At 37.5% G+C, this 27265-nt stretch overlaps 1 protein-coding gene across 1 annotated transcript in view; it reads right to left on the bottom strand.

Moving 5' to 3' along the window:
• The window catches only part of ADAMTSL1 (ADAMTS like 1), a 475524-nt gene that overhangs the window by 365868 nt on the left and 82391 nt on the right, over positions 1 to 27265 (bottom strand). The window contains exon 4 of the mRNA XM_024126824.3: positions 6059 to 6295. Within this exon, the coding sequence (XP_023982592.1) occupies positions 6059 to 6295 (237 nt within the window). The remainder of the gene's footprint in view (positions 1 to 6058; positions 6296 to 27265) is intronic.

The raw sequence follows: 27265 nt of genomic DNA, 5'->3' as shown, positions 1-27265 counted from the left end.
GCATTAAATCTCCGAAGCAACGCCATGCTTCCATGTGGAATTAGATTACAAAACACAGAGGGAAAAACAGCCAAGTCCGTGTTTCTGACATCACTACCTTTAGAATACCTGGTAGACATTTGATAGTAGTGACTTAGGTCACAGACAGAGATGGAGAAATAAGCATTCCATTCAATTCATTTCAAACTACTCACCATAGGAATTATTAAAAACGTAAAGAACTTCTTTGTTAGAACTGTGGTTCATTTTGGTGTCCACAGTATAAACCTCAAAACTCCATGATCCAATTTATTGCTTATTTCTTTGTTGTATTATTCATTTTACAGCAACATTATATAAGGCATTACTGGAAAGGAATTCACCTTTTCCTTTTTGAAATGCCTTGTTTTCTGACACAGCACTATGCAGTACTATAAATATGCAGATTCACTAAAAAAGAGCTGGCTTATAATTGCACTTTGTCTTTTGATGTATGTATGTTAGGTAACAACTGATGAATTTCATTAATTATGAAAATAAAACACACTTTTCTGTATTTGACTTCAAAATAACCTCAAAATTATTTTTAACAGCAGCACATGTTCTATCTGTAAATTTATGCTACTCTTTTTTAATATTTAAAACAGAAACAGGCTTTGTGCTTTATAACAAATATAAATAGGGTAATTTGGATAATGAAAATAAATGAATAACAGCAGCACTAATAGAGCTGATCCTATTTGCAATGGCTCATTAACTCTGTACAGGACGCAATTCACTGCCCTGGATCGGGAGTTGATAATGGTGCAGCATGGAGCTATTAGCAAAGAACGGTGCAATAGGAAATTAACAGAAGGTCTGTTCATTCGCTGGGACGTCAGGATCCCCTTTAGCATGTATAACCACTTCAAACCATGCATTCACAAAGGCCATAAAGAGGGAAAAGTCAAAGAAATAATTTGAGTACTACTCCTACCACAAGCTAGTACTGATCAAGCTCACAGTAAGCACTTCAAATGCAGTTGATCACTTAACCCTCACGGCAATCCTATCAGGTAGCTCCAGATATTATCCTCATTTTGCAGATAAGGAAACTGAGCCTCAAGAACTTGCTCAAAGTCATACATTAATGAGTGGTGGAGCTTAGATTCAAACCCAGGCATTATGACTCCAGAGCATTCGCTCTTAAACTCTTCATGGATGACAAATTGCCTTCCTGGCTCTGCTTTATCCCCAACTTCATCTAGTCTAGAATGGTAATGAGCAAATAAAAATCCCAGTGTTTCTCAGTCTGAGATGTAAGGTGGGGAGACACATCAACACAACTACCCCTTGGGGACAATGCTCAGATTCTAGTGGGGATGTCAAGGGGAGGATGTGGTTTGAAAAGACATTCACTAAACCTATTGTCTCCATGTGTAAATGACAGAATTAAAGCTGGACAAGGTTTTGGCCTGTGGGAGAGGCTGAAGAAATAACACAGGGGGCATAGTTAAAAAATGCTGATAAACAGTGACATTCTCTGACCTCTAGTCTGCCATTAACTAGCTGGAATATCCCGGGAAAATCGCATAACCTAGCGCAGCAATATTTCTCAGGGCTGGACTAGATGATCTCAAAGGTATTGCTTTCACTCTTAGTAACAATTTCTGTGCTCTGGAGAAAGAAAGAAAAATAAGTACAGGGTAGTAACTTTCTCATAAGGCAAATGATATTCAATTTAAAGGTTTGTCCTTCATTCCTTCATTCTGAAATCAGGTTCTTATTGCTTTCTTGTTATTAAAACTTCATTTATGAAAGGATGGTGAAAGTACATGATAGAAGGTCTCCTTTTCTTTTTGAATGTTCTTAGCAGAATAAGAAGTAGGTTACTTTATCTCATTCTATAAACTTTTTTGAATTGTTACAGGGTTATAAAGTTCCACACAGGGAACCACTACATTAATATATTTTGCAATACAAAATGTTCAGGGTACTCCACTTTTCCACAGCACTTGACAGTTTATTAAGCATTTCACATGACTTATCTCACTTGCTGCTCTGCAGTCTGTGAGATAATCTTATTTTGCAGAGTAAAAATAGAATTTAGGAAGGGTAAGCAACTTGATCAAGATTACACAGATCATTAAAGAAAATCCAGATTGTAATCTGTATCTTGTGACTTTAAATGCTATCTGCTTACTAATCAGCGAGTGGTTCATAAATCTGGCCAAACACTAGGGTCAAAGGGAGAGTGTTTTAAAAACATCAAATGGATAAACCTGAATTTCTGGAGGATGGGCCTAAGAGTCGTATCTTTTAAGAGCTCTCCAAGGGATTCTGGAGGGCAGTCAAGTTTGGGGACCAGTACTCAACATCACACTGCCTCTGTCCAGCTAGCCTCACTAGGAAGAATAGGGGCTTTGGAGTCAGGGCTGGGTACTTCTGAGCGAGTCCTATAATATACCTGAGCCTCAGTCCTTCATCTGTGAAATGAGGATAATGCCACCTAATATGCAGAGTTGTAAATATTTGTAAAAATATATGTAAAGTGCCTAGATATGGTAGTTACTAAAAAATGGAGGATATTTTATTATTATTATTATTACTACTACTATTACGCTCCGCAACGGGAGAGGCCGCAGCAGTGAGAGGCCCGTGTACCGCAAAAACAAAACAAAACAAAAACCTTGTTTCTTCTCCTTCTCTCACTTTACATATAGGGTCAGTCCCAAGTCCACTTTTTGACATGCCAGAAAATAACAAAGGGATATAATGTATAAACTCATTTAAAACAATAGATGGCTTTATGTTAACAGCATCAGAAAAGTAAAAAGAAGGAGCATATACATCTATACGTGTACATTAGCTCAGAGAAAAGAAATACAGAGCAGAGAGGCTGGATATAACTTCTTTTTGGATGCTCAACTGTATAAATAATTCTCTTCTCAGAGCTACAAGATTTTTTTAATACCAACTTTAGACTTTGTGTGATAGCCTTATTCCTTGAAAGTAGCTTAGCTTAGGTGAGACCTTTCTATAAGGCACAAAAACAAGGAAGATGAAGCTCTATCTAATATACGTATTTACCTTCTGAAATAGAATAATCACCTCCCATTGTTTTCATTACTTTGTTGTTGTTTTTATTATATTTGGATTTGATTACATTTTTTTTTTTTTTTTTTTTTTGTGGTATGCGGGCCTCCCTCTGCTGTGGCCTCTCCCGTTGCGGAGCACAGGCTCCGGACGCGCAGGCCCAGCGGCCATGGCTCACGGGCCCAGCCGCTCCGCGGCATGCGGGATCCTCCCAGACCGGGGCGCGAACCCGGTTCCCCTGCATCGCAGGCGGACGCGCAACCACTGCGCCACCAGGGAAGCCCCTGTCCACTCTTTCAAGGTAGCAGTGAGTGCTTTTCTTTTGTTGACTAACCTCACTCTTGTTCTTCTGAAAAAGTATATACTGCATTTAAGTATTCCATCATTATTCGTCTATCATTTTTTTGTGGATAAGAAAATTTTTAAAATTGTTTTGATAATGTCAAACTTATTATTGGCAAAGCCAAGTAAATCTTTAAGATTGTTATCCATTTGGGAAAACTTCTATCATATTCCTCTCTCACCTTGCTGTCTTTCTCTCACATTGCTCTCTTTCTGTTCCTTCCCTCCTTTTTAAAAGTCAAGTAGTTTTTAATCATAAAAAAAGGCCATTATGGTAATGGTAGCAAGGATCTAAAAATGATATCACTTACAAATTCATATTAAGTGGTAGTTTTTGATTCCCTGAGCATGATTAATTTGATTTTTTTTTTTTTTTTAACAACTATCCCCCTGCTCTGGTTATAGTCCAAATGAAAACTCCTTCTTGGTTTTAGACATCGTTTCCTTTATGTTCCCACTGTCACTGGCCTGGCCCAAGGTTCATGCTTCTCCTCACCTTGGCTGCTCTAAGAGCCTCCTTTTCAGCTGGTCTCTTTGCCTCCAGGGTCCTGTAAGTGGTCCTAGCTCCACTTCAAGCATCTTGTAACTGCAGCTATATTCATCTTTCTAAAGCAGAGCTAGGGTTATGTCTATTCTCCACTAAAACTCTTTCTTGGCCACCCACTGCTGATCATGGTCTTGTCTGCCATTTTCAAGACACCATGATTTTTCTCCCCAAACACCTCTCTCTCTCCTTGCTGAGCACCTGGGGGGTATCCTGCTCTCTGGCCAAACTACTTGTTAGAATCTAAATGCAATCTGAACTCTTCCATCCCTTTATCTTACTATTGCCTCTAACAAGACAAATAAATAAAGAAAAGAATAATAACTAATAACAATTTCTATGTACGTCACCATTCTATTCAGATATTCTCTAATTTAATTTTCTCTAATTTATTTGTCCCCACATCTAACAGGTCACACTTATAAGAATCTAAGTTGAGGAGGCATGATTATTCTTGCTTGAGTTGCCAAGGTACATGAAGCCAGCTGGCGGGGTTAGTCTAGGAAAAAAAGAGGCCACATTGAATTCGCATGCAGCAGAAACAAATGAAACCTAATTTGCTGGCCAATCTTGTTTATTTTGGTTCATTCATCAGTATAATCTAGTACCCATGACTCTGGACTAGATATCAGGGAACCTGAAATTTAATCCCATTTCTTCCATGACCAACCATATAACTTTCAGAAAATCACACAACTTTTCTGGTCCCTGGTTTTTTCTCATTTACAAAATGGAAATCTGTCTTTCTTTGTTCAAACACTACACATACATAAGAAATTATTATTATGTTTATTTGCTGTTCCCTACAACATAGTCCCTTTCTGTATATATATTTGCTTTACAATTCTCTGTCATTCCCATAGCTTTTGTAGATTCCATAATTACATCTCAACACCACTGAGAGTTCTAGAGCAGGAAGCAAATACCAAGTATCACAAAAGATTCAAATATACTGCTTTTTAGGATGTTGATTAGATCACCTCTTAGGCCTTTCCTAGCTTTAAAATAGTAAAATAGTTACAGATATGTAAACATCACTCCATCCTCCTATCTAAGAAGTGCTTGGAATTGTCACAATTTATTTGTCTCATGATTCTAGACCTCATGAAGGTTTAGTATGTCTATCTCTCTCTCATCTACACAGAACCTTGTAGGACGTCTCATACCTCTTGCAGTCATTCACACTACAGCTATTCCTTTTACATCTGAAAACAGATTTAGCTTTTAAATAAACATGTGAATTTGAAACAAACAACAAATTACTGAAACACATTTTAAGTTTATTCTTTTATGGCTAGTTGTGATATCAGAAATTCTGAAGAGAGAAAAATTTCAACCAATGTCTTCTTGGGAGAGGCAAAGATTCTCAAATTGTCTACTATGTGAAATTTAAAAGTATAATGGTCAAGTATAGGACACAGGAAACTGTAGCAACTGCTTGCTCCAAAATCTAGGCTGGTCATCCTAATCCAAAGCACAGACTTTGAAATCAAGATGGCAAACATATTAACTCTCCCTCACCTTACTAACTCCCCACCTAAAGTAGACACTGAAAAACTGATACCAGAAATCAAATCTCTTTGCTCTCCCTGTTAAAGATTTACCTGGCTGAATTCGACCTAGTTGACACTGCCATGCTTTTTCCTACAATTTGTCTAAATTTTCAGCATAACTGTAGTCATGATAGAGAAGCAACAAGTTCTCGTACAGTGTACGTGGAGATTTTAGAGCCAATCTCACCTGAGCGATTCTGAAGCTCTAAGTAAACGAAAGTTGATGCCTCTGAATACAGATACACACATACCACCCCCCCCAAATTATTTCAGGGACAACCAAGGTAGAGGTAATTTCAGAGTCTAGTACAAAAATGATACACAATATTGAAGAATTTTGGTTCTTCTATATTGAAGTGAGACTCAAAGGAAAGAAGCAACTCTAGTCCACTTTTCCTTAACATACAGCTCTTGTAGTTTTAACTGAAGCTGAACCTCAATTTTCAAATGGGTCATCATTTGTAAACTCTAGAAAAAGTAACACTGATTCAGATAGCAGGACTACACAAAAGCTACTGACACAAAACCCTCTGGAAAAATAGAATGAAAAGAAGCCAGCACTTACTTGGCACAAACCACTGATGCACATATCCAAAGATTCTGTGTAGCAGCGAGTCCCATCTAAGACTTTAGGTGCAAGTTCAACAACTAGGGCTGTTCCTTTGGCCTGGCACTTGAGGGAACATGGGTTGTCGGGGTCGTTAGACACAGGAAGCCATTCATAAAACTGGCCATGGTGCTTGACATCATTATGAGCTGAGCACTGCTGCGCTCGGAAATCACCTGCTTCTGGTGGGCAGTCCTGGAGAAGAAAAAGAGGGAAGGGAGAAGCACAGGTTAGGAGAACAGCCTCAAACAGAAAACTAGAGCAGCTATGTGCTCCAGGTCTTAGGAAACAAAGCAAATGTTCTGTCATTACAGATGGACCCTCCCATAGCATCTGAAAGGTTATATGATTATTTGGCCCTCAGAAGGTAGAGATTTGAGAAAAGTCATCACCTTGAAATATATTTTCTGACAGAAGTGAAATGGGAAAGAAACCAGCTTGAAATAGATCTGACGGATACTAGTTGGGAAAGTAACCACCTTGAAATATATTTTCTCAAAGATGTTTATTTGTCCATGGATTCCCTCCACATTGTAATATCATTTTTGTTTCCTTGTAATTTAAGTAGAACTGAGTATAGTCACGGGGTTAGTTAAAAGTATCACTGTCATTTTCAGTTCTGATACCCAAAGCTATGACAAAATGTTATTTTAGCAACTAGGAGCAAAAAGTTGTGATGATTTTGTTCAAAAATTTTTTGTGGGGTTGTTTGTGAGTTTTTTCTAAAACAGTATACTTAGGCCACACAGTATCCAGAATTAAACATGGAGACCAAAATAGAGAAAACAGCATTTACACCTGAATTTCTTTAGCTTCAGGCAGCATGACTGAATGTTTTGGACTTCCTCCTCAGATGGGAGTTGGATGCAATAGGGTGGGTTTCTATGGGCCTACGTTTCCTTGTGTTTAGAACAGAGGCAATGATAATACTCAGCTCTCAAGGTCATAGTGAGAATTTCATGAGCTTTTGTTGGCCAAATACTGGCACAAGGAAGACAGTACATGGTAGCTATTACTGTGATTATTTAATGAAGCCACTGAAGAGAAAGTGTTGTTGGAGAATTAGGAAAGTCTCTGAATTTGAAATCACACTGGCTGAGACCAGCAGAAAACAAGAATGTTTTACATGTATATTTTATAAATGGAATTTTAAAATGTAAAACCATAACTAACCATGGCTATTATCTAATAAATGATAAACTTTAGTGAAAACAATTATGATTTAATTTTAAAAAGACAAATATCACCTATCCCTTGGAGAAGCTGTTTGATAAGTAGGTCTATTTTATTGTACATGCATTCAGATTAGGATTTATTATGGAAGATTGTAGAATATCCATCTACAAGGATGGATATTAATGACAGGGAAGCCTTTTAGTAAAATTTTTTATCTTAATGAATTTTCATGTGGCCTTTTGGCAGTTCCTGATTGCTACATTATCACTTTTAAGAGTTCTCTTTTACAAGGTTTCTTCCTCTGAAAATCTATTTACATTTAAATAAACATTGTGAGAATAACATTATGCTATTTTATAAAATGAAATCCTGACTCTTTCCTCAAATTTCAGTGTCACTATTAAGTAGCACATAAGGCTTTACTATTTCAGAAAGCATTAATTCTTCCTAGGCAAAACAATTACTTATTTCAGTTGAAATTAAACTAGCTCAGAATACAATATAAATTCTGAAAGGCATTTTATTGTTAGTATCATATATGTTCTCAGAGTGAATAACATGTAGTACTAAAGGAAAAGAATAAAATTTATTTATTCTTTAAATAAATAAAGTATACATGGGTACCCAACAAGGCTTAAGTGATTTTGAATACCGTCTGAAAAAAATTTAAATATCATTAAACCAGTCAATAAGTGTGTTACACTTTGTTGTGATAGTTAGTTGTTTGTTGTAAGAAATAAAACAAAACTCACAATCTGCAAACCTATGCTATAAATCACAAAACAGGTAAATTGTATGATGCAACACAAACTATCTGAACTCAAATGTTTTAACCCCATCTCCTTTCAGACGATGTGTTCCAAGATAAGAACACAAACAAATTTAACATTAATTATTCATGAACTTATGTTCCAAAGGCAAGACCACAACTTGCCCAGCTTACAAATCCTACCATTCTCCAATGAGACCTCATTTACTAGCTTCTGTCCTGAAATAACCCTGTGATTAACTACAGCCCCAAACTCTACAAGTCTTCTTCCCTAAATTCCCCCATCTGAGAAACTACAGACCGTCAAGGTGCTTCTTCCCCTTGTTTAGCAAGTTTAATAAAACGAGCTTTCTATGATTAACATGTTTCCCTGGTGGCTGCTGCACGGGGGCTTCCACAGTTGAACTGATAGTTTAATTAATAATTTTAAAATAAAGTATTTTCAGTTGCATAATCCCTGTCATTCCAAGAGTCAGCTGATTACTCAGTAGTACAGAAGAAACACTGAAGTGGACTCAATAAAGCAGAATACTGAGCAAACTGTTTAGAATGGTCCCAAACTTCCCTCATAATTACTTTTACCTTTTTTTTCTATAAATAAAAGTGAATCAGCTATAAGGGAATTTCAGGATCAGGTTGAATCACCTCTGCATTAAGTAAGAAGGATAATATATAATTAAGAGACCTTTGAGGATGAACCTGAGATACTTTTCTGCATTTATCCAGTTGCAAGAAAGGAGTGTCAATTACATTTTTAAATTGATGTTACATCATCTTAGTACAGACATAAAACTCCTACAGAATCTCTTATGAGTCCCCTCTGTTCAACAAAATGTGTTGAGTCTTCCCACCTTTACTAAAATAAATAAGACTGAGTCAGTCAAAAGTAAAATTACTAAAAAGTGAAGCTAAACTATTAAGACTTTTTGGTTTTCTTTTCAGTGACAAAAAAGTAGACATATTTAAACACATCACAGAGAATCAACAGGCAGACACATGTTCCTGTTTGCCATTCACCTATATCTACTAGCTCTGAGAACACCTGCTATAGGTTTTATAAACGTTCACAACCAGAGAAATGTCTCTGAGAATAATAATGCTTGCGAACACCTTTACTCACTTTTATCACTATGGTTTTTCCTCCTGCCCCTACTTCTGTAGGGGTGGGAATATATATTTTGCTAAATTGAGAATGCACTTAAAACCTGGAGTTCAGAGTTGGAAACTGAACCTGAACCTTCTTAATGTTTGAGTTTATTTGTACTTGGCAAAATGCAACTTCCTGTTTTAAGAAAAAGGACTTAAGAGGGCTTATAAAACAGGTTCAGAAAGCTTCTTGGACATCAAATCGCTCTTACAAAATAACATTTTCATGATTTAAGTGTAAATGAATCAGAAACATATGAATCAAATTTCCCTTGAAATACACATGTTTAAAAATTAAGGGAAGATGGATTTGGCAAACGCTTCTTTTGTTGAACCCCAAACATCTCAAGCATAGTTCAAGACACTCACTGAACTCCTGATGCATCTGGAATCACCCAGCTGAAGGAGTGGAAACTCAAGCAAAGTCATCATAGTTTCTTGTCCCACAAGTATCACAATAATAATTACAATAACTCTTACTTGTATAGAGATTCATCATGTATAACGTTTTTAGTTTTGAATTATAATTTGATGCATGAAAACACTATAGTTCTTGATCCTCCTAAAAGTTAGATTTAGAAACTGATGACCTAACTGCTTTGAAAAATATTTAACATCCTATCCTGGGCATCATCTTTGAAATATCTCATAGGTACTAATGATGAAGACAAATAAAATTGCTGAAAATTCTCATAGCTATTTGAACTAAACACATCCCCCACCAAGAACCTGGCAAAAAAAAAATGGTGTGGGAAAGATGCTCTGGACTCAAGACCCCCAGCTTTCAGCCAGAAACACTGTCCAGTAGAAACAGAGCAAGAGAGAGCAAAGGAATGCATTTCTTGGCCTTCTGTCTATTTCCAACTAACTGTAATGCCTGACGATTGACAACTCTGTGTCAGGCTACTGAGCTAGGGCTTCCTCACTCTGAAAAAAAAATATTTTATTTAACATAGTCAGATGATCCCATGAATTACTGCATTTAGCCATTTAATACAATATAATACTTTTTCTCTCCAATTTTAAAGCACTCAATCCCAACCGTGTCAGAGTTTTCTTCTTTAAAAGCACAAAAATAAAAGCTGACCTTTAATGTACTCCCATTATAATTCATAAAGTCCATGGAGTTCTGCCATAAATGAATCCAATTCAAAACATTTTCTGGTTAATTAACTAGCCAGTGGGAAAGATAAGATGGATCCCAGATGTCCCCTGATGATGACAGGTGGATCAGGTTACACTGTGGGACAAAAGAGGGTCAAGCTTCCCAGAGTTTACTCACTGGGTGAAATGTAGAAGATTATAATCTCAGCAGCTAAGGCTGGTAGCATCAGAAAGGCTTTTAAAATGGTTCTGAAAAAATATAGATTCAGGGTCAGGAGAAACGTAACTTTTTCTCTTTGTAAAGATGACATTTTCCTCCCCGAGGGATACCCTTCTGCCCTACCTCTATCCTTAAATATTCGGTGGTTGGCCTTTTCTCCTAATTTTGCTGTTTCATTGAAATTATTATATGAGTGCCATGGTAGAGATGCCATATTCTGATTCTTTGGTTTTATTTATAAAGTCATTATTAATACCTGATAGTATCAAGAAAATACTGGAAATTATATTTAGGTGACCACTTGAACTGTAGTAAGTGAAGAAACCTATCCTTCACACTGCATTTCCCTATCTCGTAACTGTTCCTCCAAATTCCGTCTCTCCCCTCCATCCTGTCCTAATCACTCACCCTCCATAAAAATTACTGTGCAAGAAAACAAAATTATAATTGCTTAATAAGGTGTCTATTCTATCCTCCAGAAATTTGAGATTGCTACTCCATGATGAAAACATATATGGAAATTTATCAGCTACTTGATGACTTTAGAAAATTTTATTAGTGCTAAGTTTTACCCTCAGAATATTAGAAACCCTCAATGGTCTGATGGTAAAATGGGAAAAGATTACCATAAAAGACTCCTGCACAATAGATGGAAGCTCTGAAAAATATACACCCTAAAGTTCGCAAATCTCAGCACATAAGTAGACACTTCTTTTATATATTTTGGCTTTACTACTTGGCTTTCTGCCTCTTTTATTTGAAGTTAAGCTGAGACTACTAAACAGTAATTATCCACTGATGCAATCCAATCAAATATGATATTTTGTTCTCAGAAACATAATGTTTCAATTTCTATTTCCAACTCAGACTCCCTTCTCCTGAACTCCAGTCTCATATATACAACTGCTTCCTCACCATCTGGATGTCTAAGATATCACAAACTCATCATGTCCAAACTTGAATTCCCAATCCCCTCCTTCCCCCCCAAAATTTGTTTCCTCTGCAGCCTTTACCATCCCAGTCAATGCCAATTCCATCCTTTTCAGGCCCCAAATCTTAAAGCAGAGGTTCTTACACTGGAGTGTGCATCAGAATCACCCGGAGGGCTTGATCAAAATACCAGATTATTAGGGCCCCATCCTCCAGAGCAGGGGAAACGTGCCGCACAGCAGGAGGTGAGTAGTGGGCGAGTGAGCGAAGCTTCATCTGCTGCTCCCCATCACTTGCATTACAGCCTGAACCATACCCCTCTGCCCCGCAACCCCCATGGAAAAACTGTCTTCCACGAAACTGGTCCCTGGTGCCAAAAAGGTTGGGGACCTCTGCTCCAGAGTTTCTGATTCAGTAGATTTGGGGGGGGGGGGCGGTAAAGGAATTTGCATTTTTAACAGGTTCCCCAGTGATGCTGATATTTCTGGTTTGGTGACCACACTTTGAGAACCACTGCCTTGGAATGATCCTTGACTTCCACATCCAATACATCAGGAAATGCTGGTTCTATACACAAAAGTATACAGAATCTGACCACAAACTCGGTCAAGCCACCATCATGTCTTGCCTGCACTATTACAATAGTCTCCTAACTGATCTTCCTTCTTCTACCTTTGCTTTCCAAGAGACTTCTGTCAGAGCAGCCAGAATGACTTTATTAAAGCAGAAAGCAGATTGTGTCACATGTCAGCTACAACTCTGCCATGGCTCGTCACTTCACTCAGATTAAAAGCCAAAACCCTCATCACAGACAGGGGTCAAGATCTGGACACATCATCTCCTTCTGTCTTCCTTACGCCCTTGGTTCCAGCCACACTGGATTCCCACTACACCTTGAACACTCCAGGAATACACTCACTTTAGGACACATGCGTTATCTATCCCTTCTGCCTGGAATTTTCTTAGCCCAGATTCCAGGTGGCTAATTAACCTCAACCTCTATCAAGTCTTGCTCAAATATCACCTTCCCAATGAGACCTACCTTGACTTTTCTATGCAAAATTGCAATTTCCACTACTGATTCCTTTTTACCCTCTCAACTTTTCCTTTTTTCCTTCACACTTAATGACCTTCAAGTACACCACATAATTTACTTATTTATTATGCTTATTTTTTGTCTGTGTCCTTCCACTAAAGTATAAGCTCCAGGAGGATGGGGATCTTTGACTGTTTGGCTCGCAAGCTATTATACACCAGTACGCAAAAAAATTTGTTTTGAGAATGAATAACACATCAAATACATGAAACAGAAGTCATGTCTTTCATTGTAGAAACTCCTATTCTGTTTTCTTAAAATCTTGCAGGGAATCTAAATCTTGATAGTTTCCTAATCAAGGAATCTTAGAAAATCTTGATGAAATATCTATTTTTTCTTCTGTTTCTGAAATACAGATTTACAAGAATACTTTTCATTTCAGACACTAGGAAAATTGAGTAGGGATTCTTGCCTACTTTCCGAATAGGCAGATTGATGTTTCCTCCAGCATGTAAACAAATTTAATAGGGCAATATTAAGAAACATAAAATGTGCTGAAATAATGTATTATTCCATAAATAGACAGCTGTAAATTTTATGTAACATTCACTGTTATATGCATGCACTATAAAGCACTAATGTTAAGGTAGCAAGCTTTATCCCCAAATTTTGGCTACCTGCTTATACTAACATCAACATCATCATCAAAAGCATTTATTTGTGCAAGACTGCTAGCTGCTATGAAAAATGAAATTAAACATAGACCCTGCCCTGTTTAGACAGTCTATATGGAGACAATTCTATTACATTTCAAGAGCATAATATTTAAATCTCAAACATCACTATCAGTGCAAAGAACAGAGAATGGGGTTGATTTTGGAAGGTGGTGCCCAGGTAAAGGTCACTCTTGGCTCATTCTTTCTCCTATTTGAAAATACCAATAGACTTTCTTGGGACACTATATTTTCATGTATAATATATAAGACATATTTAAGAGTCCTTTGTTTTGTTCCTTTTTTTTCCTGGTATAAAAGATTTACAGATTTTCTTTATTTTCCTTCCAAACCATCAATACTTCTGGAAAGTAAATGCCTATGAAAATTAATCATTAACCATTTTAACGCCTTACTATGGATCAGGGTCGGGCCCTATAAAATAACATCTTTACAGATTTGTGACTCTGTAAAATAATATGGAACTCTTACGTTTATTCAAGCTTTGGGTGTGCCCTACTCTGGGCCCACTAAGTGAATGCTGGTTACAGGTATATTAAAGAGCTCTAAACCAGCCCAAATGTGCTTATCCAGGTCCAGACATAAGAGACTCAAAATGTATCACACAATAAATCATTAACCCCACCCTACTCACTTGATTAGAGCTTGTTATCTGAAAACAAATGCTCTGCTTGGCTAGTTTTTAATGTCTCCAGGCATTTGAGAGCTGATCTAAGTGAAAACATTTAAAACATTTCATTTTAAAAGTTCTATTTTTTCTCCCCTGTTTGGGTAGCTTTTATTTCAGTGTGTTTCTTTTTTCTCCTTTGAACAATGCAGACTTTTGGAATCCAGTTCCCTAGAGGTATTTGTAGGACTGGTTGTTGTTTGTCATATTAGACTCTTAAATTCTCTCCATTTTGAAAATATTCATTCCCTGAGGGCTTTTATTGTTTTTAGTCCCTTTCTCTGAATTAGCTCCAATTTAGCAGTATCTTTTCTTAAATCAGCATTTCTGACTTTTCACTATTTTTTATTATTGTCTAAAATAAATGTTCTCCCCCTCCTCAAATTAACATATTTGAAGTGGTAATTTGTAATCCTTTCTGGAACATGGCATACACTTTCATTTTAAAAGCATTCAAGTCTACAGGGTTTTTTTGTTTGTTTGTTTTCAGACTGTATTTACCAAAATATTTGTGGTGGACAGTCAGGTTAGAGGAAGGACTCATATAAGGGAAATATTTTAGCATGTAAATACTTAAGCTGTTACTACTGCTGGGGCCTGCTGCATAACAAGTTCATTATGTTTCTCTTTATAAGTGGGAAAGGTAATAAAGCTTGATATATGACAAAGGAGCAAATACGGAGGCTGAAGTTGTCTTCCGGTGTGCTTATGCCAGCTGCTTAAAGAAAACTGGAAAAAGATACCATCCAGAGCAATTCAAAGATAAATACAGTAATCCCCTGCTTTTCCAAAGTTCGCTTTACGCCATTTTGCTTTTACGAAAGACCTTACATTAATACCTACTCTTGCCAACCAAAAGAAATCCGAAGAGGATTTTTGCTTTTACAAAAAGAGGTGAAAAGCAAAATAGTGTTCAGTGTTTATTTTGCAGCAGGCCTAGACACCCACCCCAAGCAGGGAAAGTGGCACCACCCAGCTCCTTCCCCAGGAACTACACTCTGCATCTCAGCATCAAGCCTACATTTGAACTGTTTCTGTGAGCATCCATGCTTTAACTCCATTTATTCCGTGCATCTGTTAGCAAGATGCATCCTAAGGTAATTGCTTCTTTGTTTTATGCCATTTCAACTTAGAAAAGGTTTCACAGGCATGCTCTACTTTCAGATAGGGGAGAAACCTGTACCATGTTAGACAATTCAGAGACCATAGTATTCTCTTCTCCTCTTCTCCATCCCAGTCTATAACAAACTGCCTAGTGTTGCCTGCAAGCTTAACTTCTTTTTGGCTGTCACTGAATCCTGACAGCTGTCTGTTTTCCTAGGACTGTACCTAATCAACGCTCTTTTTTGGAGGCATGTAATACAGTACCATGAACACCTCTTGAAATACCTCTGTCCTTGAGTACTTGAAATACTTCCGGGCACTCAATAGGTAAGTTTTTTGAAGCAAGCAATTTAAGGTTCCCGAGTTAGTTCCTACAAAGCTGACATCAGGCTGCTATTTGAATTATTATCTAGTCAGTTCACTGAAGTTTATATTAGGAGTCAAGCTGCTTCCCAACTTGGAGAAGGTTCCAGGTTAATGGGTGGAGGAGAAAGACATCTATTCTCCAATCAGTGGAATGGAATAGCGCCTCCTCTCAGCCAGATTCCTCTCTGGATGGTAGATTCTAACCCTGACCACAAATACAAGTCATCCTGGCAAGAGACAGGTTTCCAAAGAGAGGAAATCAGATGTCCTCAGACTGTCCGTGGTACCAGTGAAGATTAGCTGAGTCTTTCCTTATAGACTGTGGAGTGAGGGGAAAGATTAGGATTACTATGGATAAAATGATCAAGAGCTCAATGACTTTCTCTTCCTTCCCTTGTCTCTTTCCAACTTCTAGATCAGAATTCCTCTTCCAGACACCCACATTCATGATTTACTATATAAACTGACCTTTTAAACGAAGTATTCTCAAGTGGCTGGAAGCTTCATCATGGGTATGGTGACAATACTTTCCACAGCAAATGTCAGAATTCATGCTTGATAAATTTGAGGATACTTATGGCAACACCAGGGAAATCACTGAAAGTGGGATTATCTTAGGAAATTTGGGTAGCCATGGAATCAGAACAAAGCAGAAAGTAAAAGAAGCAGGGTGGGGAGTTTCAGCTCAATTGGTGTCAGGCAGTGGTCCTGGGTAGAAGGGAGACCTCCTCCCCCATAGGTTTGCTGTAGGGTAGAGTAAAAGCTTCCCTTACATAACCAGAGAAGGAGTCCACCCTTCCATTTACTGTGGTCAAGTGGGACCTAGAAATTGTTTGCTATCTTTCCCCAGTTCCCTTTCTAAATTTCCTTATTTTCTCCATTCCTGGGAGCCCAGGACCTACATGCTGTCACAAATCATACCTCTGCCTTCTCTTTCCACATCCCAAACCTCCTCTTCACCCTGCAGGAGAGGATGGGTCCATCACTGCGCCTTTAATGCTTTTCTTACCAGCTTCCAAATTGGCAGCTATAAATTGGACAGCTGGGCACTCTTTTCAGAACACAGTGAAATGTGTCAGTTCCTAAAAAAAACCCAAAAAAAGTCTATCCCTCTGAAGGATCTCAATGTTCACCCTTGCATAAAGGGGACTGGCACTGTCATATGGTGGCTCTGTAGGCAAATGGGACAGAAATGAGTTAGTACCAGTAAAACGTTTAAATCAGTATTGGCACATAGTAAGCACTCAATAAATGTCAGGTATTATTAATATTACCAACACCATGGAGGGGAACATTATACACCTCCTGGGGGCTTCACAGGAGCCTGAGACAGTGCTTGTTTCATCTAGCTTTGCCTTCCCCATTGCCTTGCTGCCTCTAGCACTACTTTATTTAGTTGTTTTATCATAATTTTAATTAAAGGGACTTAAATGAATGTCTTAACATATGAGTCTAATCAAATAATATCCTGTGCCAAATTTACTGGGTTATAAGTTTGATGGATGACAACACTCAACTTTGTTTATGTGTGCTCATGCTTCTTAGTTTGTTGATCTTGGACTATGGACATATTTTAAGAAACCAAAAAAGAATTAGAGAAATATATTTCCTGACCCCTAAAACCCAGTATTTTCAGGTTGTCCTCTGAAGCCTGAAGCACTTTCCCTGAGCCCCAGTCTCATCCTGAAGAGCCTTTGGCTTCCAAGTTGATTTTCCTCTCCTATTCCCCTAAAACTTCCACTTCCTTCCGTGGCTATACTAGGGAAGAGGGAAGACGAAAGCAAACTGATTCAAGTTATCTACAGTCAGGTTTGGATGAATCACAATGCTTTCTAATTAATCACTCCCAATAGCTATCAATTTCCATGTGTTCACAAAACACGGAGACACTAGCTGAGCACTAGGCTATAGTGAAAGGTCAGATATTCTCCCTGCCTTCATGATGCTCACAATTTAAAGGGGGAAGATAGGTATTGTGACCATAAATCAACCTTTTATTCTAACGATAGTATTACAGGCAGAATGACAGACAATTCAAAACCGGAGGATAAGTTTTGGACAGAAGTCACCTCCCTTCTTATTTGGTCTCCTTTAAGGCTGAACCTGAAAAAGGAGTGAAGGAAAAGGGCCGCTGAAACTGTTTCTCCCCCTGAGTGTCCTCAGTTTTGCAATGGGGTCAGTCTGCTTTCTCCCTTCTATATGGTGTGACAATACAACAAATACCTCAGCAGGTTTCTGAAGGGAGCTGACCTAGCTTTGCCTGTTCCATAGCCTCAGATCTCCCCGCTTCTCTCCATCCACCCCACACCTTATATCAGAATAGCTGCCATTCCCTCAATGCCTTGCTGCTCTGGCTTACATTATCCAACATGGCCTCCCTGTATTCACCTGGCTGAGTCCTTAAAGCTTAAGTATCACTTCCTGGTTTCCTTCTACGACAATTTCTTATCCTCAGGCTGAGAGAGGCAGCTCCCTCTGAGATGCCATAGAATCCTATACATACCTTCATCCTTGGACTTAACACATTGTATTATATTCTTGGTTTACCAAGGGCCTAGTATCAGCCTGGCACAAAATCGATGCTAAATAAATATCTGTCAAGGACTGAATTAAGGGACTTCCATATGCAACAATATATAGAACCAGATATTGTGACAAAGCTTCCCACTACAGAACACCTAAAAATTCTACAGTCAAGTAAAAATAACATTTACAAAAATGCACAACTGAACTGGCAAGGAAGTTTCCATAGAGACAAAAACTTTGAGAAAGCATAAATTCACAGAGGAAATTGATGGATGTCCAAAAAGGATCTGTTGGTTTCTGGTGGTTTACAACTTTCCATTTTAGTAGGCTATAAGAGCAGGAGACAATGGATAAAGTGTATAGGCTGCAAGTTGTGGAAGAGGATCAGATCCCCTCATAATGCCAAGACCCTAAGCAAAACCCTCAGAGAAAGAGTAAACTAGGAAAAGAAACAAAACACTTAGCTGCCGGAAAAGGCCCAAAAATGTAGATAGTAAAAATATTAGTGGTTTCTGGATATGGAGAAGGGAGCAATGAATAGGCAAAGCACAGAGGATTTTTAGGGCAGTGGAATTATCATATTCTTTATAAAACTACAATGGTGAATACATGTCATACATTTGTCCAAACTCATAGAATGTACAACACCAAGAGTGAACTCTAATGTAAACTATGGACTTTAGGTGATAATGATGTGTCAATGTAGGTTCACTGATTGAAATAAATACACCACTCTGGTGGGGAATGTTGATAGTGTGGAAGGCTGTGCATGTGGTGGGCAGGGGTTGCATGAGAGATCCGTATTTTCTGATCAGTTTTGCTGTGAATCTAAAGCTGCTGTAAAGTTTATTTAAAAAAATAAAACGGGCCGATATCAACAAACCAAACCAACTCAGCTTCATGAAGGGAAATAATAAGGAAACTTGCCTATCTCAGCTTGGCTATGGGTTAAGGATGGGGCTAGAATTCTCTTTCAGAATTCCTAACAATGGGACTCATGAGAGTTTAGGACACAATTCGCACAACACGGACAGTGGAAAATTTAGTTGAAAATGGTCTTGATGATCTTGAGAAAGAAAAACGGAGCTGGAGGAATCAGGCTCCCGGACTTCAGACTATACTACAAAGCTACAGTAATCAAGACAGTATGGTACTGGCACAAAAAGAGAAACATAGATCAATGGAACAGGATAGAAAGCCCACAGATTATCCCACACACCTATGGTCACCTAGTCTATGACAAAGGAGGCAAGAATATACAATGGAGAAAAGACAGCCTCTTCAATAAGTGGTGCTGGGAAAACTGGACAGCTACATGTAAAAGAATGAAATTAGAATACTCCCTATCAAAAAAACAACCTAATAAAAAAATGGGTGGAAGACCTAAATAGACATTTCTCCAAAGAAGACATACAGATGGCCAAGAAGCACATGAAAAGATGCTCAACATCACTAATTATTAGAGAAATGCAAATCAAAACTACAATGAGGTATCACCTCACACCAGTCAAAATGGCCATGATCAAAAAATCTACACACAATAAACGCTGGACAGGGTGTGGAGAAAAGGGAACCCTCTTGCACTGTTGGTGGGAATGTAAATTGATACAGTCACTGTGGAGAACAGTATGTAGGTCCCTTAAAATACTAAAAATAGAACTACCATATGACCCAGCAAACTCACTACTGGGCATATACCCTGAGAAAACCATAATTCCAAAAGATACATGCACCCCAGTGTTCACTGCAGCACTATTTACACTAGCCAGGACATGGAAGCAACCTAAATGTCCAACAACAGAGGAATGGATAAAGAGGATGTGGTACATATATATAATGGAATATTACTCAGCCATAAAAAGGAACGAAACAGTGCCATTTGCAGAGACGTGGATGGACCTAGAAACTGTCATACAGAGTGAAGTAAGTCAGAAAGAGAAAAACAAATAGCATATATTAACGCATATATGTGGAATCTAGAAAAATGGTGCAGATGAGCCTATTTGCAAAGCAGAAATAGAGACATAGACATAGAGAACAAATGTATGGGCACCAAGGGGGGAAAGGGGGGTGGTGCGATGAATTTGGAGACTGGGATTGACATATATACACTACTATGTATAAAATAGATAACTAATGAGAACCTACTGTATAGCACAGGGAACTCTACTCAGTGCTCTGTGGTGAACTAAATGGGAAGGAAATCCAGAAAAGAGAGGATATATGTATACATATAGCTGATTCAGTTCTCTGTACAGCAGAAACTAACACAACATTGTAAATCAACTACACCCCAATAAATAAAATAAAATAAAATGGTCTTGGTTAGTACTGATCACTACCTCACTCCAATATCATCGTCCTCAAAAGCAAATGTAAATTCTCCCAGAAAGTATACATGTAAATCCAGGCTACAAGAAACTCTCTCTTAAATGCCAACAATCATGAAAGCACATAGAAATATCATAACATATATGAGGAAACAAGGTAACACGAGACAATAGAAACAAGAAAATCAAACCGACAGAAAGTTACCATAGTTAAATTATTAGACACAGGATACAAAATAAGAAAATACAATGTACTTAAGAAAAAATTTTAAAAAGAATGGTGAAAGTATAACCAAAGAAAAGTGTAATCAGATATACTTTAAAAAGAAACAAATAGAACTTAAGTAAATGACAAATATAAATGAAATTAGAAATTCGATATGTGGAATAAAAGGCATATTAGTCACAGCAGGGGAGATGAACTGTTAAATGGAAGAAAGAGTTGAACAAATTATACAAAATCCAGGACAGTGAGACAAAGATACAGAAAATATGAACAACAGAATAAGAAATATGTATTATATAGAGCAAATCATTTCCTGAGAATTTTCCAGAAATAATTAAAAATACAAATCCCCAGGGTGAGAGGCCAAATGAAAACCAAACAGGATAAATAAGTGATCTGTTCCTACACAAACTATAGCTAACTGAAGAATACCAATAATAAAGATAAAATCATAAACAAAGTAAGAGAGAAAAGACAAAGGAAGAAGAATAAGAATGACAGCTGACTTCTCAACAGCTACAGTGGAAATTACAAGTCAGTCAGTGGACAATTATCTTCGTGTTGAGAGAAGATAACTGTCAACCTAGAATTATTTTCACAGCAAAAATAAATTTTAAGAGAAATAAATACAGATATTTTACATAAACAAACAGAAAAAACAACTAAGACAACTTATTTTCACTGAGCCCTCACCAAAATACCTCCTAAAGGATATACTCCAGATAGAAAAAAATAGAGCCTTGAAGATCTGTGATTTAAGAAAAAATATGGATCAAAGAACATGGAATATTTTCAAGTATACCTAAATAAACAATGACTATATAAAGTAATCTGATAAAATAAAGATGAGCTGACTATATAAAGCATTGATTATATAAAATATTAAATCTGTGAGGTTAATAAAAATAGAGCTAAAACACATGACAGCAAAAGCTCATAAGTCTGAAGGAGGGAAATCAGAGTTAAAATGTTCTAAAAAATTTAAATTGTTTGATAGGCAGGTATAGATGCTACTTAACTTTGGTCTTCAAGTATGCACATTAAAATTTAGAGTATCCACTAAAAGAATAGAAATTGATGTATAACTTTAAAACCAGCAAAAGGAAAGAGTAATAAGGAAAAAAGAGGCTCAATAGTTCAAAGAAGGCAAGAAAGATTAAAAAACCACTGGAAAAACAGGACAAATAGAGATCACAATATAAGATGGTAGAAATAAATCCATATTACCAGTAAACACAGTGAATGCAAATAGAGCAAATAAAGCAAAAATCATCAGATTGCAATTAAAAATTTGTTTACATTAGATCCTCATAAACTTAAAGATAGAGAAAGGTTGAAAGTAAAAGAACAGAAAAAGATGAGACAAATCTAATGATATTAATTGGCTATATTAATATCAGATAAAACAGATTTAAAACCAAAAGCATTACTACTGATAGAGATGACCACTACATTATGAATAAAGGTTCAATTCCCCAGGAAGATAAAACTATTTTAAAATATATATCTATCTAATAAGACAGGTTTGCATTATTCCAAACAGACTACAAGGTGAAATTGGCAAATTAACCAATCAAGTATAATAGTTTTAAAATCCTTCTCTCAAGCAGGTTAAAAAAAAAATTCACTGAAGATGTAGGAGATTTGAAAAACACATTCAAAATGCTAGACATAAATAGAAGCTTACACCCTCAGATCAAGGAAGACATGTTTTCTCCAAAAACACATGGATATTAGGTCATAAAACAAGTCTCAACAAACTTCAAAGAAACAGAATGCAAAGATCATTTTTAAAAACTCACAATGCAATTGTTAGAGATTAATAGAGAAAGATAATTTTTCAACTGCCATATATTTACAATTTAATAAACAGGCTTGTAAATAATTTATGAATTGAAGGGACCATAATGGAAATTGAAAAATACCTAGAACTGAATGATAATGAAAAATCTCCTTATCACACCATGGGAAGCAACCAAAGCAGTACTTAGCGGAACATTTACATGTGAAAACAAGACAGGCTGAAACTTAATACACTAAGCATCAAACCTAAGGAATTAGAAATAGTACAATAAAATAAGTCCAAAGAAAGTAGATGAAAGAAAATAATACAAAGACCAATGAAACAGAAAAAACAAAACCATAGACTCAACAAAGCCCAAGGGTGGTTATTTGAAAAGACTAAAAAAATAAACTTCTGACAAACTTTATTCAATGATAAAATTAAGAAAAAAGAAATCCCAAACATACACTATAAGTGATGCAAAAGTGGAGACAGCTAAGGATTCAGCCAAAGTTAAAAGATAGTTCCAGGGCTTCCCTGGTGGTGCAGTTGTTGGGGGTCCGCCTGCCAATTCGGGGGACACGGGTTCGGGCCCTGCTCTGGGAGGATCCCACATGCCGCGGAGCGACTAGGACCGAGCGCCACAACTGCTGAGCCTGCTCTCTACAGCCCACGAGCCCCAACTACTGAAGCCTGTGCGCCTAGAGCCCATGATCCGCAACAAGAGGGGCCACTGCAATGAGATGTCCACGCATTGCAATGAGGGGTGGCCCCCACTCACAGCAACTGGGGAAAGCCTGCGCATGGCAGCGGGGACCGAATGCAGCCAAAAAATAAATAAAATAACAATAAATAAATTTTAAAAATATATATAGTTACAGAAAATTTATGGCCAACTTTAAGCCAAAAACTTTGAAAACTTAGCCTTAGGAAAAAAAGAGAGAGAAAGGGAATGATTCAAGAAGAAGCAAAAATAGTAACAACAATAAAAGTAAATATGTACATAGAATTGACTAGATATCTGGCACTGTCCTACATTGTTTATGTATATCCACTCCTTTAGTCCTCACAACAACCCTATGTGACCCATTTTACAGATCAGTAAACACAGGCACAGTGAGGTTAAATGACTTTTACACAGCTAATAGGTCAAAGTTGAGATTAAACCTAGATAGTTTGGCTCCAAATTTCATTCTTTTGCCCACTATGCTATGTTTTGTATGCCTTTAAAGAAATTCAATCAGATAATTAAAAAATCTTCCTACAAAAAAAAAACCTCACTCCTGATTTTATACGCAAAGTTTACTAAACATGCAAGGAACAGACAACTGTATCTAAAATAAACTCTTTCAAAGACTAGAAAAAGAGAGAATATTCCCAATTCATTCTATCAAAACCAGATAAGGATTGTGTAAGAAAGAAAATTACTCATAAACATAGAGGCAAAAGTCTTAAACAAAATATTAGCAAACTGAAACCAGATGCTATGCAAAAAAATATACATGACCAAGTTGGGTATATTCCAGAAGTACACCCACAAGATTAGACACAAATTAAAAAGTCATATAATATCAAGCACTCGCAGGGATATGGAACAAAAACGTGTACGATTCTGGTGGGGGTGTGAATTGAAGCAATCATTGTAGAAAACTTTGGCATTACCTTGTGAAGTTTGAACAAGCACTAGCTTGCTTTGTATTTGTTTACTGTCCTTTCTGATTATTTTTTCTCTAATTTCTATTTAATTGGTAAGATTCTCTTTATTTTCTAGTATTTCTTCTTCTAGTTTTGAAACTAGAGATTATATTTCTATTCTTTTAACGGGTATCTTATTTCTTTTTAATATACATTTCAACTTAAATTTTCTAAAACTCTAACTTTATTTTGTGTTTCTATCATTTTCCCAAAGGAAGGAAGGATTTTAATACATGCTAAACACTGAGATGCTATTAACACACAAACATGAAATAAAAACAAAGCTAATGATCAACAGTTGGTTTACTGACTGTATTCATTTTCTATTTGCTGCCTTAACAAATTACCATAAACTTAGGTGTTTAAAACACAAATTGATTATCTCACATTTCAGTAAAACAGAAGTCCAGGTACATGGCAGCTCAAATGGGTCCTTGGCTTAGACCTTCTTTTACAAGGTCAAAATCAAGGTGTTGGAAGGGCTAAGTTCCTTTCTAGAGTCTGGAAATGAATCCACTTCCAAGTTCATTTGGGTTGCTGGCCAAATTCTGTTTTATGGGATCGTAGGACAGATACCCCTCTTTCCTTGCTGGCTGTCAGCCAGAGGCCATACATATTTCCGGAGGCCTCTCTCTGGTCCTTGGCTGTCACCCCCTCTACCTCAGAGAGGTAATAAGTAGCACATGAAGTCCTTCCTGTGCTTGGAGTCTCTCTAATTTCTTTTGCCACTTCTTTTCTGCCTCCAGTTACAGAAAGTTCTCTGCTTTTAAGGCTTCACATGATTAGAATCGGCCCACCTGGATAATCCTGTCTACTTTTCCTGTCTTAAGGTCTATAACCTTAATCACATCGGCAAATTCCTTTTCACTATGTAACATGGTACATATTCACTAATTCCAGGGATTAGGGCATGGATATCTTTGGGAGACCATTCTGCCTACCACACTGACTATAGCTGTCAGGATAGGTTAGCTGATTCTGAAAATACAAACCTTCGGTTTACCAGCACAAAGGTTTATTTTTTACTCATGCAATCTTAGACTCTCCAGAGCAGCTGTTATCTATAGGGTAACTGAGTGACCCAGGATGAGAGAGGATGTTCAATAGTGCTTCTCAAACTTTAATGTACGGAGGAGTCATCTGGGGATCTTGTTAAAGTGAAGATTCTGATTCTTCAGGCCTGAGACGGAACCTGATTCTCCGGTTCTCACACGAGCCCAGCAAATGCTGATGCTGCTGGTCCCCAAACAACCCTTTGAGAAGGAGGGTTTCAGAACACAGTTTCTCCTTGGTCAGTACTACAAGGGAAGACAGAGCATGGAGACCATCAAAGTGACGTTAAATCGTTTCATCCTGAAAGTAATATACTCACTTCAACTCACATTTCAGTGGCCAAAGCTACTCATATGGTCATGCCTAGCTTCAAGGAGTTAGAAAAGTTCACTCCTCCCATATGCTCATTAGAAAAAGAAAACCAGGAATATTAGGGCAGGGCAGCAATGTAACATGTGTGCATAGACAAGACACACTGTCACACCACTTTGGCCTCATCATTGTTTTCTTCTATGCCTACCCGTTTTAGGGTCCAACTTTTTCTTTCTGAACCACATCCTATATTAATTATTTTAGTGAAAGTCTGTGGGTGGTAAACTCTCTTGTCGTTGTACATGAGAACATGTTTTGATTTTGCCTACACTCTTGACTGATAGATGAAAGTACCAAATTCTACAATTTGAACCAGAACCACTCTGAAGATACTTAGCTCATTACCTTCCAGACTCTTCTGACTGAGAAGCTTCTGCCATTAATGTAATTTTCATTCCTTTGTGGGTCACCTGCTGTTTCTCTGATAGCTTTTAATATTTTCCTCTGATGTTGACTATGCTATGTTTGGGTGTGTATTCTTATTTTTCCTGCTCAGCATGTTCACTGCAATTCTAGTCTGAGGACTCTTGTCTTTTTTCCTTTCTGGAATATTCTAAATGTCATTCCCTCCATTCTTTTCTTTGGAAACTCCTTTTACATGCATGTTAGAAGCTTTTATTCACTGTCTATCTCTCTTAAGGGCTCTTGCATATCATGTTTCTCTGGAATTTTGAGCTGTATTTTGGATAAATTTTTAACTGCTATCTTCAAATTCACTGCTTTTCTCTTTGCAACCAGTCTAGAATTTATCTTATCTCTTGAGATTTTTATTTCAATTACTACATTCTTTTATTGCAAAATTTCTAATAGTGGTTTTCTTTATCCATCTATATATTTCTTCATTTCTACCTAGTTTTCGTCTCTCATTTACTGTTTATTTTTAATGGTTACTTCTCAATGAGTTTCTTTTAAACACACAGCCAATTCTCATTATTTGTGGTAGTTACGTTCTATAAAGTTGACACAAACACTGAATTGGTGAATTGTGAACCGCTGCTCCTAGGAGAAATACAGTTCTTGTGTGTTACTGGTCACAACACTTTAGTCAACAGAGCAATATGTAGCCTTGCATTATGTGTGTGTCTATCTAAAGACATCTTATTTAAAATACATTGATGATTCATTAACATTGAACTCACAGCCAACAGCACTCTGAAAACTGAATAAAGCTTATCTAACAGACTCTTTTCCTCCATAAGCACTTCCCAGCCTTCTTGAGCTTAGAAACACTAGGCAGCACTTCAGCTGGGGTTATTTTAAACAGTGAAATCACCAACAAAAAAGCACAAAGATGGGAAACGCTTGGCGCTAAATAGACTAACTAGAAAGGAACACCTGTTTACAGTCCGAGAGCCGAAACAATAAGGCAGCATTATCACCTTGGTCCAGCTCAGCTGGGAATGTGCTCCTTGGGCAACTCAAAATTTGGGTCCCTCTGCGCATGTCTGCGAATGACTCAGGATAGATGGACTTCAGAAAACTGGTGAATTCACAATGACTGGAACCCACAAATAATGAGGATCGACTGTATCCATTTTAAAGTGTTTTTTGTTTGTTTGCTTTTTTTTTTTTTTTTGCGGTACGCGGGCCTCTCACTGTTGTGGCCTCTCCCGTTGCGGAGCACAGGCTCCGGACGCGCAGGCTCAGCAGCCATGGCTCACGGGCCGAGCCGCTCCGCGGCATGTGGGATCCTCCCAGACCGGGGCACGAACCCGTGTCCCCTGCATCGGCAGGCGGACTCTCAACCACTGCGCCACCAGAGAAGCCCTAAAGTTTTCGTCAAACTGTTTCAGATACTTTTATCTGGAGTGAATGTTAATTTTGCTGGCATTCTTGGTACTGTATTTCTTGCATGTGCTTTGGAATTTTTCTTTGTAGGCTTTTTTTTTTTTTTTTTTTTTTTTTTTTTTTTTTTTGTGGTATGCGGG

The sequence above is a fragment of the Physeter macrocephalus genome, chromosome 9 (assembly GCF_002837175.3).
Source record: "Physeter macrocephalus isolate SW-GA chromosome 9, ASM283717v5, whole genome shotgun sequence".
NCBI classification, from domain to species: domain Eukaryota; kingdom Metazoa; phylum Chordata; class Mammalia; order Artiodactyla; family Physeteridae; genus Physeter; species Physeter macrocephalus.
Note: the sequence above shows the minus strand (reverse complement) of the source record. Positions and strands in the feature narration are given on the sequence as shown.